This window comes from Dendrobates tinctorius, unplaced genomic scaffold (genome assembly GCF_039654945.1).
Source record: "Dendrobates tinctorius isolate UK_male_01 unplaced genomic scaffold, ASM3965494v1 ptg000154l, whole genome shotgun sequence".
Taxonomy (NCBI): Eukaryota; Metazoa; Chordata; class Amphibia; order Anura; family Dendrobatidae; genus Dendrobates; species Dendrobates tinctorius.
In genome coordinates, this window is record NW_027361821.1 from 16,998,491 (window position 1) to 17,015,070 (window position 16,580).

Consider the following 16,580-nt stretch of genomic DNA (forward strand, 5'->3'; position numbering starts at 1 on the left):
GGGCCGTCGTTTGTATGGAGACAATTTTGATTTCCCACCTCCAAGACCACTCCCTGGAACAACAGGCCCACCAATGCCATTTGTGTGTGTTGGTGACGACGCATTTCAACTGTCCAAACATCTTCTCAAGCCATATGGTAGTCATGGATTGACACACGGGAAAAAAATATTTAACTATCGATTGACAAGAGCGTGAAGAGTGGTGGAGTGCGCTTTTGGGATTTTAACTGCAAAATGGAGAGTGCTCTTAACGGCCATAAAAATGAAAACTGAGAATGTGGATGAGGTGGTGAAGGCATGTGTCATCCTGCACAATTTTGTACTTTCAAAGGAACCTGTTTCCATGGAAGAAAATGTTTGTGAAACCACCTTGTGGGATTATCAGCAGACAAGTGTTCGGAGTACTGTGTCAGTGTCAAGAATGAGGGACACATTTGCGGATTATTTTCTGTCACCAGAAGGAAGAGTCGACTGGCAAGATGACAAGGTATAATTTTTTTTTTTACCAAGGTTCCTTTTTTGGATAAGAAAAACTTTAGTAATTTTTCCTTTTTTAGTTTTGATACCTTTACACCAATTGTGGGTAATAACAGTGTTGTGTTTTTTTACCTTTACACCACCTGTGTACTTTGCAATGTTACCATGTGTTGTGTATTTGTATCTGTACACCACCGGTGTACTTTCAACCTTTTACCAAGAACTTAAGAAAAAAAGGACACTACACAATAAAATTCTTTTGAAACAAAAACATGTATATTTTGCAATTTTTTTCAAAATTAAATACTGTTTAGTAATTTTGAGAATACTGTTTTAATATTTTTTTTAAAAAATTAGATATATAACAAATTTTTTGATAATATTACAGATGCCGGTATTGTTGGGTGGAGATATCATCGGAGGGGTTAACAGGGTTGACCACATCGAGGGGGGGTGGAGGACTGGGAAGAGAGTTGCTGAGGATCAGAAGTGAAAGGGGGGTTGAAAACATGAGGTTGGGATGGGAGTTGATGGACAGAGGAGGTTTGTGGGAACATTGAAGGTGTGTGGGGGTGGGTATGGTGAGGGCATTGGGGTATAATGCAATGGGGAAGGAAGGTACCCGGAAGAATGGAATGGGGAACTAGACAAAGGAGAGGGAGTGGTAGGAGGATGGATTGTGGTAGGATGATGGATAGTGGTGGAAGGATGGATGGTGAAAGAATGGACGGGGAAGGATGGACAGAGGGAGGATGGACAGAGGGAGGATGGACGGTGGAATGAGGTGATGGAATAGGTGCATGGGTATAATGGGATGCTTCGGAGAGTACAGCAACTAGAGCATTGTGACAGGCTTGCATCACATGCATCTGCTGGTGAGTACTTAAACCTTCCATTTGCTAAACAACTGACTGAAAAAAAATATGTCTCGGTGTCTGGTTTGACTCTGCATTCATTCGTTCCATGTAGCTTCTGAGTTCCATGATACTTTGATTTATCATGTTCAACCCAGAAGCTAACTGTTGTCCATAAATGTGGAAACCATTCTGACGGATGAGTTCAGACTCAAACATTCAGACAAGGTCATCCTTTCCTGACCTCTCAGACGCTGCCGGCCAGAACCAAAAGTTGGTCGAGATGTTGCGGCAGTGTCAGAGGGGTGGGGTGAAGGGTACTGTAAGTTGTCACCAGCAGCTTCAAGTGATGAAGTCTGCCCTGCTGCTCCAGTGCTGGTGGAGGGGATAGAGGGACGAGACAAGAGGGAAGGTAGAGAGGGGTCGGATACCTCGATGTGGTCACCGGTGGCGGTCTCCGAAGGGATCCCTCCAGAGGGAGGCAACTCAGAAGCGGGCCCCCGAGTGCTGCAGACAGTCCTAAAAAAAGAGAAAAAAATATATATTAATATATTTATATTTCATTTAGCATTGCTGAAAAAAAAATTAGGTTAAACATGTAAACATTTGTACTACAGAAATGGTGTGTGGAATATTTACCTTCTGCTCACCATCGTTGACCGGAGGAACGACAGGGCTCTGTAATGTTTATACGGGGTGCTCCTGCGTCCTCCCGATCCACTCGGGGCCTGCATCTCCTTGTTGAAGTCCCTCTTGAAGCGATCCCTGAGCGACCACCACCGTATGATAACCCTGTCACCTGTGAAGGAAAAAAAAAAAAGTGGTTAGTATTCAACACTTCACATGTTGGAATATAAGTTACTGAAATTGGAATACTTATGCACAAAATCCCTGGCCCCCGCATCGAGCTCCTCCCAGTTCTCTATAACCTACGAACACACCTCATCCCATAGCCGTCGGGTGGTTGGTTGGTCGGCATGTAAGCGGTTTGCCATGTTCCACAGCGGCTCCTGTGGTTGGACAACCTCAATGAGGAGGTCGACATCAATTAGAAGAGCCTCTTCCACATGTCGTTGGGGAGCACGCTGTGAAACCTGTGAAGAAAAAAAATAAACAAAAAAAAAAAATGATTACATTCAAACACATGAGGTTCATAAGTCAATCACCCAAATAAAGGGTTACTTACCGTTCGCCGACCACCAGAGGCAGCACCTCGACGACGCTGGGATGTCCTGGGAGTCGCTCTAGTGCGGGCACCGGATTCTGAAGACTGAAAAAAAAATAAAAATTGGGGGGTTGGATGGATGCGTAGTTATTGTGTGTGCTATGATGAATGTTTGTGTTGGGTGTAGCATTATGTATGTATGTATGTGAGTTTTTGTATCTGCTAAACTTACACTCTGCGCGCCCCCTCCTTGCAATTCTCCACCCTGCATGTCTCCTCCTGGAAGCTCCACAGATTCAGCTTCCTGTGAAAACATAATACATGCATATAGGGTTAAAAAAAGAAAAAAATTAAAATAAGAGTAAAAAAAAAAAAATATTTACCTCAGTTCGCTGATGATGTGAGGGGGAACTCTCAGAAGAAGACATTGATGCGGTCTGGCTTGCGGGTCTGCTGCGGTGTGGCTGGCGGGTCCTTCCTGAACGGATCTGCAAGTATAAAGACACTTGTAAAGCTACTATGCAAAGGATCAGAAAAAGCTTTCAGGCCAATATACTTACAGGGAAAATAGAACTGGTTGCCTAGTGTTCTCTGTTGCGGCCTGGCTGGCGGCTCTCTGCTGCGGTCTGGCTGGCGGTGCTTCCTGAACGGATCTGCAAGTATAAAGACACTTGTAAAGCTACTATACAAAGGATCAGAAAAAGTGTTCAGGCCAATATACTTACAGGGAAAATAGAACTGGTTGCCTAGTGTTCTCTGCTACGGCCTGGCGGCTCTCTGCTGCGGCCTGGCTGGCGGTGCTTCCTGAATGGATCTGCAAGTATAAAGAGAATTTTAATAACATAGAAAAAGAAAAATCTTCATTGGTATTAATGTGTGTAATACCCTGAAACTCTCACTGAGAGTATACCCAAGTGTTTGCATGTGTGTAAATTCCATTACAATCTCTCACTGAGAATGTAACCACACTGTGATTGCATGTGTGTAATACCCTGAAACTCTCACTGAGAGTATACCAAAGTGTTTGCATGTGTGTAAATTCCCTTACAATCTCTCACTGAGAGTGTAACCACACTCTGATTGCATGTGTGTAATACCCTGAAACTCTCACTGAGAGTATACCCAAGTGTTTGCATGTGTGTAAATTCGTTTACAATCTCTCACTGAGAGTGTAACCACACTGTGATTGCATGTGAGTAATACTCTGAAACTCTCACTGAGAGTATACCCAAGTGTTTGCATGTGTGTAAATTCCCTTACAACCTCTCACTGAGAGTGTAACCACACTGTGATTGCACATGTGTAATACCCTGAAACTCTCACTGAGAGTATACCCAAGTGTTTGCATGTGTAAATTCCAATCTCTCACTTGAGAGTATAACCACACTTGTATACCAAAAACCAACACTTAATGTACCTTTTTTGTACATATACCCATACTTAAATTTACCTGGTTTTAAAATAATACTACGGACAGTTTTGATAAACAGTTTTTATTAAAACTTTTTTTTCCACAAGTAGGAGCTACTCTGCTCTTTATTTTAAATACCACAATAAATGAAAAATAAAAAAACAGTGATATACAACAGAAACCCCACATACAACACCACAGTTACACAACATACAATACACAACACAATCACAGCACAATTGCAAATATTGAACTAAAATTACAGTACTATGAAAATAAAATTCAGTACACATGCAACAGTAAAACAAAGTATGAAAAAAAAGCATAATAAAAATACACACACACAGACATGCAACACTGGTAGGCCACGAACATACATGCAGGAAGGCAGACCACTCACACACACACACAGACAGGCCACACCGGCAGACATGCCCCACACAAATAGTTTAATACTCACACAATTGCAGGCTTTGGTGGCTTTGGTAGCAGGCCTCTCTGTCCTGGCTTGGTGCTGGACAGCTGCTGGCAGGCCTCTTGCTCCAGGGATCTTGCAGCTGGGGGTCTTGCTGCTGGGCTGATTATGGCTGGCTGGCAGGCTCTGTCTCTCTCTTCTCAGCTTGGGGTCTTGATGCTGGGCAGGTGCTGTCTGGCTGGCTCCATCTTGTCAGTCTGGCTGGTGCCGGATGGCTGGGCCCAATGATTAATTAGCCCACCTTATATAGTTTTTGGACTGTCTGGAAAAGTATCTTTTTTTCTGAGCATGCTCAGTGCGATTTAGCGGATTCCGCCGGCGGATTCCGCAAAATAGCGGATCCGCCACCCATAGGCGCCCATTCTACCACATGGTGGACGACTGCGCCAAAAAAGTTGCAAAATCCGTTCACTTCAGACAGAATCCGCCAGGAATCTGGCGGATCCGCCGAATAGCGGACGTAACGGACGACCATCCGCCAAAATCCGCCACTAATGTATCTCTATGGGAAAAAATGGCGGATCCGCCACAAGAAAAGCGGATCCGCCATTTTCAAATTTTGGCGGATTTTGACTGATGGTGAAAAACTGATGTGTGAAACAGGCCTTAAGGTCAGTGTTCATCACTCCACCATAAGAAAGAGACTCGGTAAAAATGGCCTGTATGGCAGAGTTCCAAGATTAAAACCACTGCTGAGCAATAAGAACATAAAGGCTCGTCTCAGTTTTGCCAGAAAACATATTGATCATCCCCAAGACTTTTAGGAGAATACTCTTTGGACTGACGAGACAAAAGTTGAACTTTTTGGAAGGTGTATATCCCATTACATCTGACATAGAAGTAATACAGCATTTCAGAAAAGGAACATCATGCAAACAGTAAAATATGGTGGTGGTAGTGTGATAGTCTGAGGCTGTTATGCTGCTTCAGGACCTGGAAGACTTGTTGTGGTAAATGGAACCATGATTTCTGCTGTCTACCAAAAAGACCTAAAGGAGAATGTCTGGCCATCTGTTTGTGACCTCCACCTGAAATGCACTTGGGTTATACAGCAGAGCAGTGATCCAAAACACACCAGCAAGTCTACCTCTGAATGGCTTAAGAAAAAAAAATAAGACTTTGGAGTGGCCTAGTCAAATATTAATCACATTAATCTGAATGAGATGTTGTGGCATGACCTTAAAAAGGAGGTTCATGCTCGGAAACCCTCAATGTGGCTGAATTACAACAATTCTGCAAAGATGAGTGGGGCAAAATTCCTCCAGAGTGTTGTTAAATACTCATTGCCAATTATATTAAATGATTGAATTTAGTTGTTCCTGCTAAGGGTGGTCTAACTAGTTATTAGGTTTAGGGGGCAATCACTTTTTCACGCAGGGCCTTGTAAGTTTTAATTTCTTTTTCCCTTAGTAATAAAGACCTTCATCAAAAACTGCATTTTGTGATTACTTGTGTTATCTTTGCCTAATATTTACACTTGTTTGGTGATCTAAAATGTTTACGTGTGACAAACATGCAAAAGAATAGGAAATCAGGATGGGGGCAAACACCTTTTCACACAACTGTACATAATATACTACACAGTTTATTCATATTGGCTAGTTTTGTAACTGGGGATTTATTCTGACGGAATATAGTCTGAACTGGATGGACAAAGGTCTTTTTTTGGCCTTGCTAACTATGTTACTATGTTACCGTGATGTAGGGGCAAAGACCCCGATTCCTGCGATGTATCACTTACTTTGCTGCTTTCAGTCACTTTGATACAATTCCTCTTTTCTAGCAGTTCTCTAAATGCCGAGCTCTGTATAACTCCTCCCACATCACTGATTGGCAGCTTTCTGTATGCACTGTGCATAAGCAGAAAGCTGCCAATCACTGGTGAGGGTGGGGTTATTCAGAGCAGGAGGACTACATGGACATAAGATTTTGTAATATTGCACCCAAAGTCGTTAAAGGAAGTACCAAACAATATCCAGTATGAGTTACTGTAATTTGGCGCAGACTTATTCTCAGATGTCTAAACTTAAGACAGTGTTAATAACCGTATCCCAATATGTCTAGATTGGGGGATTTGCTGGCATCTAGTGTGCCCTTATGAATGCACCGCACCAAAGGTAGCATTTCATTTAACTTGTAACTCGCACAGCTAACAGCCATCTGCATGTGCATTTGGTTTTCCCTGAATATACATACCATATAAATTAAAGATTTTTGTTATTTTTTTTCTGTAATGGCCTAATTAAAATCCTGCTGCCTATTCACCATCTGTCTGCCATAATTATAGCTTGGATCTCAAAATAGTATGTTATGTCAGAAAAGCATTAACATAGAGATATACAGTCATGGCCAAAAGTATTGACACCCCTGCAATTCTGTCAGATAATACTCAGTTTCTTCCTGAAAATGATTGCAAACACAAATTCTTTGGTATTATTATCTTCATTTAATATGTCTTAAATGAAAAAACACAAAAAGAATTGTCCTAAAGCCAAATTGGATATAATTCCACACCAAACATAACAAAGAGGGTGGACAAAAGTATTGGCACTGTTCGAAAAATCATGTGATGCTTCTCTAATTTGTGTAATTAACAGCACCTGTAACTTACCTGTGGCACCTAACAGGTGTTGGCAATAACTAAATCACACTTGCAGCCAGTTGACATGGATTAAAGTTGACTCAACCTCTGTCCTGTGTCCTTGTGTGTACCACATTGAGCATGGAGAAAAGAAAGAAGACCAAAGAACTGTCTGAGGGCTTAAGAAACCAAATTGTGAGGAAGCATGAGCAATCTCAAGGCTACAAGTCCATCTCCAAAGACCTGAATGTTCCTGTGTCTACCGTGCGCAGTGTCATCAAGAAGTTTAAAGCCCATGGCACTGTGGCTAACCTCCATAGATGTGGACGGAAAAGAAAAATTGACAAGAGATTTCAACGCAAGATTGTGCGGATTTTGGATAAAGAACCTCCACTAACATCCAAACAAGTTCAAGCTGCCCTGCAGTCCGAGGGTACAACGGTGTCAACCCGTACTATCCGTCGGCATCTGAATGAAAAGGGACTGTATGGTAGGAGACCCAGGAAGACTCCACTTCTTACCCCGAGACATAAAAAAGCCAGGCTGGAGTTTGCCAAAACTTACCTGAAAAAGCCTAAAACATTTTGGAAGAATGTTCTTTTGTCAGATGAGACAAAAGTAGAGCTTTTAGGGCAAAAGCATCAACATAGAGTTTACTGGAGAAAAAAGAGGCATTCAAAGAAAAGTACATGGTCCCTACAGTCAAACATGGTGGAGGTTCCCTGATGTTTTGGGGTTGCTTTGCTGCCTCTGGCACTGGACTGCTTGACCGTGTGCATGGCATTATGAAGTCAGAAGACTACCAACAAATTTTGCAGCATAATTTAGGGCCCAGTGTGAGAAAGCTGGGTCTACCTCAGAGGTCATGGGTCTTCCAGCAGGACAATAACCCAAAACACACTTCAAAAAGCACTAGAAAATGGTTTGAGAGAAAGCACTGGAGACTTCTAAGGTGGCCAGCAATGAGTCCAGACCTGAATCCCATAGAACACCTGTGGAGAGATCTAAAAATGGCAGTTTGGAGAAGGCACCCTTCAAATATCAGGGACCAGGAGCAGTTTGCCAAAGAAGAATGGTCTAAAATTCCAGCAGAGCATTGTAAGAAACTCATTGATGGTTACCGGAAGCGGTTGATCGCAGTTATTTTGGCTAAAGGTTGTGCAACCAAGTATTAGGCTGAGGGTGCCAATACTTTTGTCCGGCCCATTTTTGGAGTTTTGTGTGAAATGATCAATGTTTTGCTTTTTGCTTCATTCTCTTTTGCATTTTTTCATTTAAGACAAATTAAATGAAGATAATAATATCAAAGAATTTGTGTTTGCAATCATTTTCAGGAAGAAACTGAATATTATCTGACAGAATTGCAGGGGTGTCAATACTTTTGGCCATGACTGTACATTCTGATCAACCGAGCAACGCTGATATTACTAAATTTACAGCAGTAGTTAGTTACCAATGTACGGACGTGAAGAGTGCTCTACCCTTGTATGAAAAAGGACAAAATGGACTGAAAGCCCAACTTTATCAAAGTTTTAGAGGTGAGGAACCTATTGACATGGGTAACATTTAATAGACCATCCATGGTCACCTAAGGATGTGTTCACACCATGAGTATTTGGTGTGTTTTTGATGTTGCATATTTCTGCACCCATTAGGTTACTTGTGTTTTTCTTAGAGTTTTTGAGCTCATTTTTATTGTGATTTTGACCCTGCCTTTTTTGTCTTTTGTTGGTTTGTCAGGTTTTAAATTCAGCTGTTTTGCTTGTGATACTTGCTGCTATTTGACTTCAACAAAACTACTTCATTGATACAGTTGTGTACAGATCTTATGCGTTTTTAGTACGTTTCTACATCAGACACACATAGAACGAATATGCTTTCTTTACCTACACATTTTCCATATCTATGTGGAAAATCCGCACATTAAACTCAGCGTCCATTCATTGACATGTGGATTTCGCACCGCAGGTCAGTTTATGCTGCATAAAAAAGCACAGTGGGCACGAGATTTCTAGAAGTCGTATTCATTTTGCAGTGACTGTAACTTTGTGCAGCCAAAATACATAGCGTCAAAAACTCAACAAAAGCTCAGTATGGGAACTTAGCCTTGGGTCGGGGTCACACTTGCGAGTGCAATGCGAGAAACTCGTGTGAGTCCCTCGCCTCAGTACCCGGCACTGCCGCCGGTGGTTCGGACTGGAGTGTGCGGCTGCATGTATTTCTATGCAGCTGAACGCTCCAGTCCGAGTGCCGGCAGCAGTGCCGGGTACTGAGGCGAGGGACTCACACGAGTTTCCCACATTGCACTCGCAAGTGTGAACCCGGCCTTAGAGGGGAAGTGACACAGAGATTGGAAGACCTCACTGAGCCCCTTGTATTGGCTGCTGCACCAGAGATGTTACATTAACAAATCCATACCAGTGGCCACCACTTATCTATTTCTTGCCAGTCATTTATTTAGCGCTGCTTTATTAGGCAGCATAATGTAGGACTTGTATTTTAATCCGTCCGTGCCACCAGTCGGCCTGCACTCACAATCATTTTTGGGCAATTTCAGGAGAAAGTCGATTGACCTCAGCAGGATTATTTTTAATAGTGATAGTAGACTACAGTTCAAGCAAAAAAGCCACAGCAATGCTTCCTACTAAAATACACAAATGGCAGTATTTGTCTTTGGTTTGCCATGTTTTTTAACATTCCTGAAAAAGACAAATGCTACCAACATGGAAACCAGTGTCCACAGTGACTGTCGGCCCCATCGGGGTTCTGTCAGAATAGTTATTTGGGGATTCCAACAGAATCCTGATATAGTGCCCGACAGACAGCGCTATATTACTATGAAACGGGCCTTAATTTGGTTTATCAAAATGACTACTTCTTATAACTTAACCTCCCATGGATTATTTATTCTATGTGCATATTTAAGTGGCGCTACATGAAGCCCAACCAGAAAGGCCGCCTTCCTCCCCGACTTGGGGCTGCTTGTTCTCTAATATCTGTTACTCCTCTCCAGCTAGTTTATGAAGAGCAGGTTGTTGGCCAGCAATTTGCATTTAGCTGATTTTTTTTCTCATTTTGCCATTTAGTGACCACTTTGCTTTCTCTAGGAGACTGGAGAGAATAAATAGCAATGGATCAGTAATTTACCATATGATTGTTAATTTTCACAAACTGTTCTACATCTGATATTAAATGTTTCCACCCTTTTATACATTACACATATTGTCTGCAATAATATGAAAATAATGCTGCTTATTGTAGTACTAAATGACAGTATGCCCTGCTGTGTGTGCGAGTGCGCATGCACAGATCAGGCTGTCAATAAATGTACAGGGGAATTATTACAATACCCTGTATAATGAACGGTGACAGTAGCTGCCCCCTGCACCTCCCCGATGACTGGAGATGAGCAGCTACAGGGAGAATCAAATTTTACGTTCTCCCTGTAGCTGCTTCTTCAGCTAACTAACCAGGCATTATTTAGACGCTATTCACCTACAGATTACCTCTGTGTTTGGAGATGAGTAGCATTTTTGGATGTGACATGTTTCCTTATAGTCAGAATTCTCCAATAGGTTATGTAAAAATGAGTTTTGTAACTTGGACAACCACAATAACTATGTTTTCATTTCCTAAAGGAGCAGAGACAAGGGGTATCCCCCAGCAGTGGCAGTTTCCCGTGGCCTAAGAAGTTTAATCTTGATTATCTGGCATTAGATTTTAATTCTGCATCTCCATCTCCTGTACAAAAGGTGAGATCTCTAGAGTAATTGTTATGTGTACATTTACCATGGAAATATTCCCATTAAAGAGGTTGTATGGGACTTTAACATTGATGGCCTATCATTAGGATAGGTTGTCAATGTCTGATTGTGGGGGTGTGTATTTATCTACAGCAGATCCATGGATTTAATGTCCAAATACTGGACAACCCCTTCTCAATTACTATATTCCCCCATATAAAATAAAAACAGATTTGTACCTGCAGAAAATCAGTGGCGGATAATGCTCTGCTTCACTCTCCCTGACAAAACTGGAGAAAGTCAGCCCTGCTGCTACTCTCTCAGGAAGTAAGAGTGAAGCGGGCCATGTACAGCTTCTGATTGGCTGCAGGGTTCATGTGACATAACAATGTCATGTGAGCCCCAGGAGACGCGGCGCTCACATCGCTGGTACGGCGCCGACGCCAGAGGTGAGTACAGGCTGTTTTCATTTTACGTGGGGGAATATAGTAATTGAGAAGTTGCCCAAGTAGTGGACAACCCCTTTAAAAAAACAAACATATAGTTGGAAAATACCTTTAAAGTGTAAGGCTCTTCTTGTGAATTGGACCCACTAAGCCCCAGGTCCCGGTGAGTACACAGAACCGGGCATCAGTCAACTGGCAATGGCACATGGGGAGCGTGGACATGGCACACACAGGAGTCCCGAGAAGAGTAGGAAGGGCGAAGAGAAGTTAGCAGAGCAGCAGGGATTGTAGCAGGTTAGCAAAGTGTGCCCAGGAACTGAAAAATACTAACCAAGAGTCATGAATAAGAATCCAAAGACACAAATGTGTGTCCAAATGGGCCTTAAAAGGCCTACGGAGAATTTGTCACATGTCGGGCAATCTGTGAAGCCTGACGTGGAGTACAACAGAGGGCAGCGGACTGAGGTGAGGGGAGCAGAGCCTGGACACGGGACAGGTGTGGAACATAAATTTTACAATGAAGTTTATATAAATTATTCCTACACTGAACTTTTTGTTTGTTGTGCATTATAAAACTTCCATGCATTCTTTATTAGTACCCTGACGATATTTCTTGTTGACCACAGAAACCTTTCTTGTCTGAGGAGCAGCGAGTAGACTACGTACAAGTGGATGAGAAGAAGACCCAAGCGCTGCAGAACACTAAACAGGAGTGGTCTGATGAGAGACAATCTAAAGTGTAAAGCCGCGCTCATGGTCGCTCTGATGTTTTGCACTAGATTGACACATTTATACTGCAGCTAAATGGACATTTTTTATCACTTGCCTTTCAAGCTGCAGGGGGAAAAAAAGGAAAAAGCAAGGGACAAAATGTATTTATTTCCCTATACACTTTATGTGCAAAGTGCTGAGAGGTTTCCACTCACATCCATGCATCTAACGCAAGCGCTGGCTGTATACATGGGAGTATGCTCCAGGTACAGAATGTATGAACGATGAGATGGATATGAAGTCTACACATTACCACTTCATTTCTCGATAAGCCATATGAAATGCAGCGCATCATGTAACGACGCTCTTCCTCCTGAGAGACCGGATGATACTCCCAACGCACGGAGTAGTCTCGTTCCCTCAGTTTTTATAGTGCACATTAGACCTCTCGGTTTTAGCATAGGTGCAATGAATTCCACAATTTTGATATATTTATATTAGCGGCACTGTAGTTTATGCACTGCACTCTCTTCTTTTATTATTATTATTGTGATCTATTTTTATGTTCTCTATGAAACTTAATGTCAAATTTAGGGGCAGAATAATCGCACCACTGGGTTTAGCTATAGCACTGAGACTCGAAAAATGGACGAGTTCGAGTTGTGTTTCTGAAACTCCCCAATGTGTTAAGCCTGGGCTGTGTCTGGGAAAGGGGAGAATGTTGGTTTTGTCGCATCGCGTAATAATTATCACTATTATTAACATTGTATCCATTCCAATGCATAGGATATTATCCAATGTGCTAAAAATGTAGGAGAATGCATACTTTCTAAATATGCAAAAATGAGATTTCAGTTGTGGAAATAACCATTATTCCAAGATCTATTGATTATAGACACATTTAGCACTGATGGCATCTGAGTTCAGGCCGATGATTTACACACATCCATAGACTTGTATGGGTGAGTGCGATCCAATCACATATCTGCACAGCCCCATAGCATTACATTGGCCGAGTGCTGTCCAATAAAACCTGAAATAGCACTCGGCTGTGGTATACGCTTGTGTGAGTAACCCCTTATACTCGCCTCCGGTGCTGGTACCATGCCAGTGGTGTCGGCACTGGCTCTCCTGACATGACAATGGGGAGGAACATAGTGATTCAGAAAAGTATGTCTGAGTAGTGGACAAGCCCCTTTAAGTAATATCACATTACATATTTGTTGCATCGAGTACATCCATATCTGACATCATTAAGTCTATGAAGTACTCGACACTCAAAAATCAAGAAGAATATATTTTTATTGATAAGGCAATCCCACGAGTAGTAATGCTTGGGCCCTACAATATGGGCCTTATTCACACTCTGATGGCAGAGCATATAGTGAACTCCATTTGGCCACAGCGCTATGTAAGGCGGAAATCGTGTGGTGCCATGCGCTCTGTGCTACGCTAAATGCTTGTTTGTCTGGTGAAATGATCTTTCTCAGCAGCACGTCATGTGAACAGCACCGGTGCTGCCGAGAACCTATGTGCACTTAATAATCTACTATAGCTTGTTCCCTGCACATCTGGAGCACAGACTGCCTGCGGAAACATGTCGCTGGTCAGCGGCTGCACGTCGCGCAGTGTAAATGTGGCGTTCCAGGTTGGCTACCTGCAGGTGGCACTAAAGAGTCAGGTTTCTTCCTTATCTGCTCCCATTATCTCATGTCTGGCTCCATAAATCTATGTAAAGGCTGCACACTTGTTACTTATATGAAGGGCTGGACCTCTGGACCCCCAGGTCTTGGAGGACTATTTTAAGGTAACCGTTTGTAGCTCCCACCATCTTTCTTTTCTTGGCTTGCACAATATAGGTGAGCCCAGGCGTACGCTTCGTAGAACCTGTTTTGTGTGTTGTGTGAACCGTATGTCACTCGCACGAGAACAATCTTGAATTTGGTTCCAAAAATAGCTGTAGTACAAAAGACAAGTAACGTCAGAAATGCAATTTTCATGCTCCCAGTCTTTACTATTTGTTTTCTTAGGGTTTGGACACCTTCGAGGGCATTTTTTTTTCCTTAAATTAATATTTTTTGGTCTAAAAATCATTTTTGCAATTGGGTTTCATTAAAAATGTTGCATCATTTGCCTTCTGTGGCCTCAGTGTTGCGCTGTCTGTTGCTGGCTGCAGAGTAACTTACAGGGGTATTCACATATGCCATATATGTGTAGTAGATGAGGGTCCCATCAATGGGATCAGGTGTAGTGATGAGTGAGTGTACTCGTTGCTCGGGTGATCTCCGAGTATTTTGGCGTGCTCGGAGATTTAGTTTTCGTCGTCTCAGCTGCATGATTTGCGGCTGCTGGACAGCCTGAATACATGGGAGGATTGCCTGTTTGTTAGGAATTCCACATGTATTCAGCCTGTCTAGCAGTTGCAAATCATGCAGCTGAGACGACGAAAACTAAATCTCCGCGCACGCCAAAATACTCGGAGGTCACCCGAGCATGCCCTGAGACATCCGAGCAACGAGTATACTCGCTCATCACTAATCAGGAGCTGTCTAATGTACGGGGCTGCTCTCAGCGGACAGATGGTTGGGGGATAACCTACAAAAGAATGGGAATCCTGATCACCTTTCCACTGATGGTAGCACAGGTCACGGCCAACTTCCTGAAAGATCAGCATCCATTATATATTTATGGTAGATGATATGTGGCTAATCCATAACTGAATACTGAAGGCTAATCCACTTTTAATCAGATGCCGAAGGGAACAGTATTAACTCTTATCTGTCTTCTTCTGAACGCCTCTCAGCTGTTTTTCCACCAGATGAAAATGGACTTTGTGGTCCTTAATAATCTGAGAAGAGTTAAGAAGAATGAAGATGAGAGTTGTATACTTTTTCTTCAGAGGAGCTCACTGATTAGACCCTAAGTTAGCTCATATTGCAGCAAGCAATATAAAGTGCTAAAAGTATTCTTTTAATGAAACCCAATTAAATAAATGACTTTTTAGTCTAAAATCTATGAATGAAATAAAAAATTTGAAATGTGACCTCACTCCTGGAGCTGAAATCAAAGTAGAAATCCGTTTTAACCTACGTCCTAGTCATCAGTTGTAACATAAGTGCTTTTCATATTGTCTTGGTAATTTATAGTACAAATATATCTCCTTCATGATTTTAGGGTATTGAAATGTGCGAGAATTAAATCCCACATCTATAGTCATATGCGGGTGAAATCCGCGTATCGCTCATGAATATTCATCGCTTGTGGAGTGGGAATCTCAGCGCTGTAAGTGGTTATATTGTGACTTTACAATCTGAAGATTCCTAATCCCACGCGATACCTTTCATAATGAAACGTTTGCTTTCTTCAAGAAACATGGCCACTTTTTCCATGGGATTGCAGCTCCGTACCAAATGAATGAGTCTGAACTGCAGTACTAGACATGGACTGTAGACAAAAGTGGCACTGTTTTAGGCTGTGTGCCCACGTAGCGTTTTTTAAGGCCTGTTTCACACTTCCGTTTTTTGACGTCAGTCAAAATCCGCCAATTTTTGGAAAAAACGGATCCGCCAAAAAAGGGGAGGATCTGTTTTTTTCCCCCATAGACTTACATTATTGGCGGATGTTGACTGACGGTCATCCGACCCACCCGTTTTTTGACGAATCCGCCAAGATTTTAGCGTCTCCCGGGCGGATGAGACGGACCCTGCAACGTTTTTTTTTTTTTTTGACGGTCCTCTATTTTGAAGTGCGCATGCCCGGAAGCTTTACTCCGGGAAGCCTTTTAACCATGAAATGCCGTACCGGGAGCAAATCAATCTCTCTCTCACCGCGGTTCCTTTAAATTTTCCCTGCATCCCGACTCCAGCGGATCCGTCAAATACCCGGATCCGGTGACACATACGTTTGCCACCCGACGGAGACGGATCCATTTTTAACGGCTCTGGCGGATTTAGCCGGCCGTCAAAATACGGAAAAGTGAAACAGGCCTAAGCGTTTCTGCAGCGCTTTTAGACAAGCATTTCTGCTGCAGAAACGCTTAAGAAAAGCATCCATTGATTTTGTAATGGAAAACGCACATGTTGTGCTAATGGTGCGTTTTTAACCGCTGCGGAAACGCTTAGCGGTTAAAAACGCAGCATGTTCATTAATTTTGCGGAATCGCACGCGGTTCCACGTACCATCAATTATATGGGCAAAAACGCTTAGGAAAACGCATGCAAAAATGCTTGACAAACGCTTACAAAAGCGCGTGAAAAAATGCATGTGTTTTCCCGAGAGCAGGGTGTGCAATTCTGCTCAGGTTTCTTCTGCTTCAGAATCGCTATGTGGGCACATAGCCTTACAGTTTGTTTGTTTTTTTATTGTTTGTTTGTTTTTGAAGAAGGCCGACATTTTTTCTAATCTGAGATGACCTATTTCTAATACTACTGAGCCCCTTGTGCTGCTTCTCTTATATGTGATGAGACAGTACAGAAGATTATGCAACGCTGAGCACTACCCGCTTCTGTATAGATCACCAGACCTGCACCTTCTGCTGCTTATTTTCCAGGCCAGATGTCTAGAGATCTGTGTCTTGTGCTTCATCACAATAATCGCACTGTATTGTTCCATTCATAGCCTAAGTGTTCAGTGTTCCCCCATGGCCCGCCGTGGATGACACTTGGGAGATTCCGGACAATCTCCAGTTGGTCGCTGGTGCTGAGGAATGCTGGAAACG

General features: G+C 42.6%; 1 protein-coding gene across 1 annotated transcript in view; it reads left to right on the forward strand.

Annotated features, from left to right (window-relative positions):
* The window catches only part of GAB3 (GRB2 associated binding protein 3), a 192,897-nt gene extending 178,632 nt beyond the window's left edge, over positions 1–14,265 (forward strand). Inside the window, exons 9-10 of the mRNA XM_073547624.1 lie at positions 10,602–10,715; positions 11,779–14,265. Of these exons, the coding sequence (XP_073403725.1) occupies positions 10,602–10,715; positions 11,779–11,895 (231 nt within the window). The 3' untranslated portion in view covers positions 11,896–14,265. The remainder of the gene's footprint in view (positions 1–10,601; positions 10,716–11,778) is intronic.
* The last annotated feature ends 2,315 nt before the right edge of the window (positions 14,266–16,580 follow it).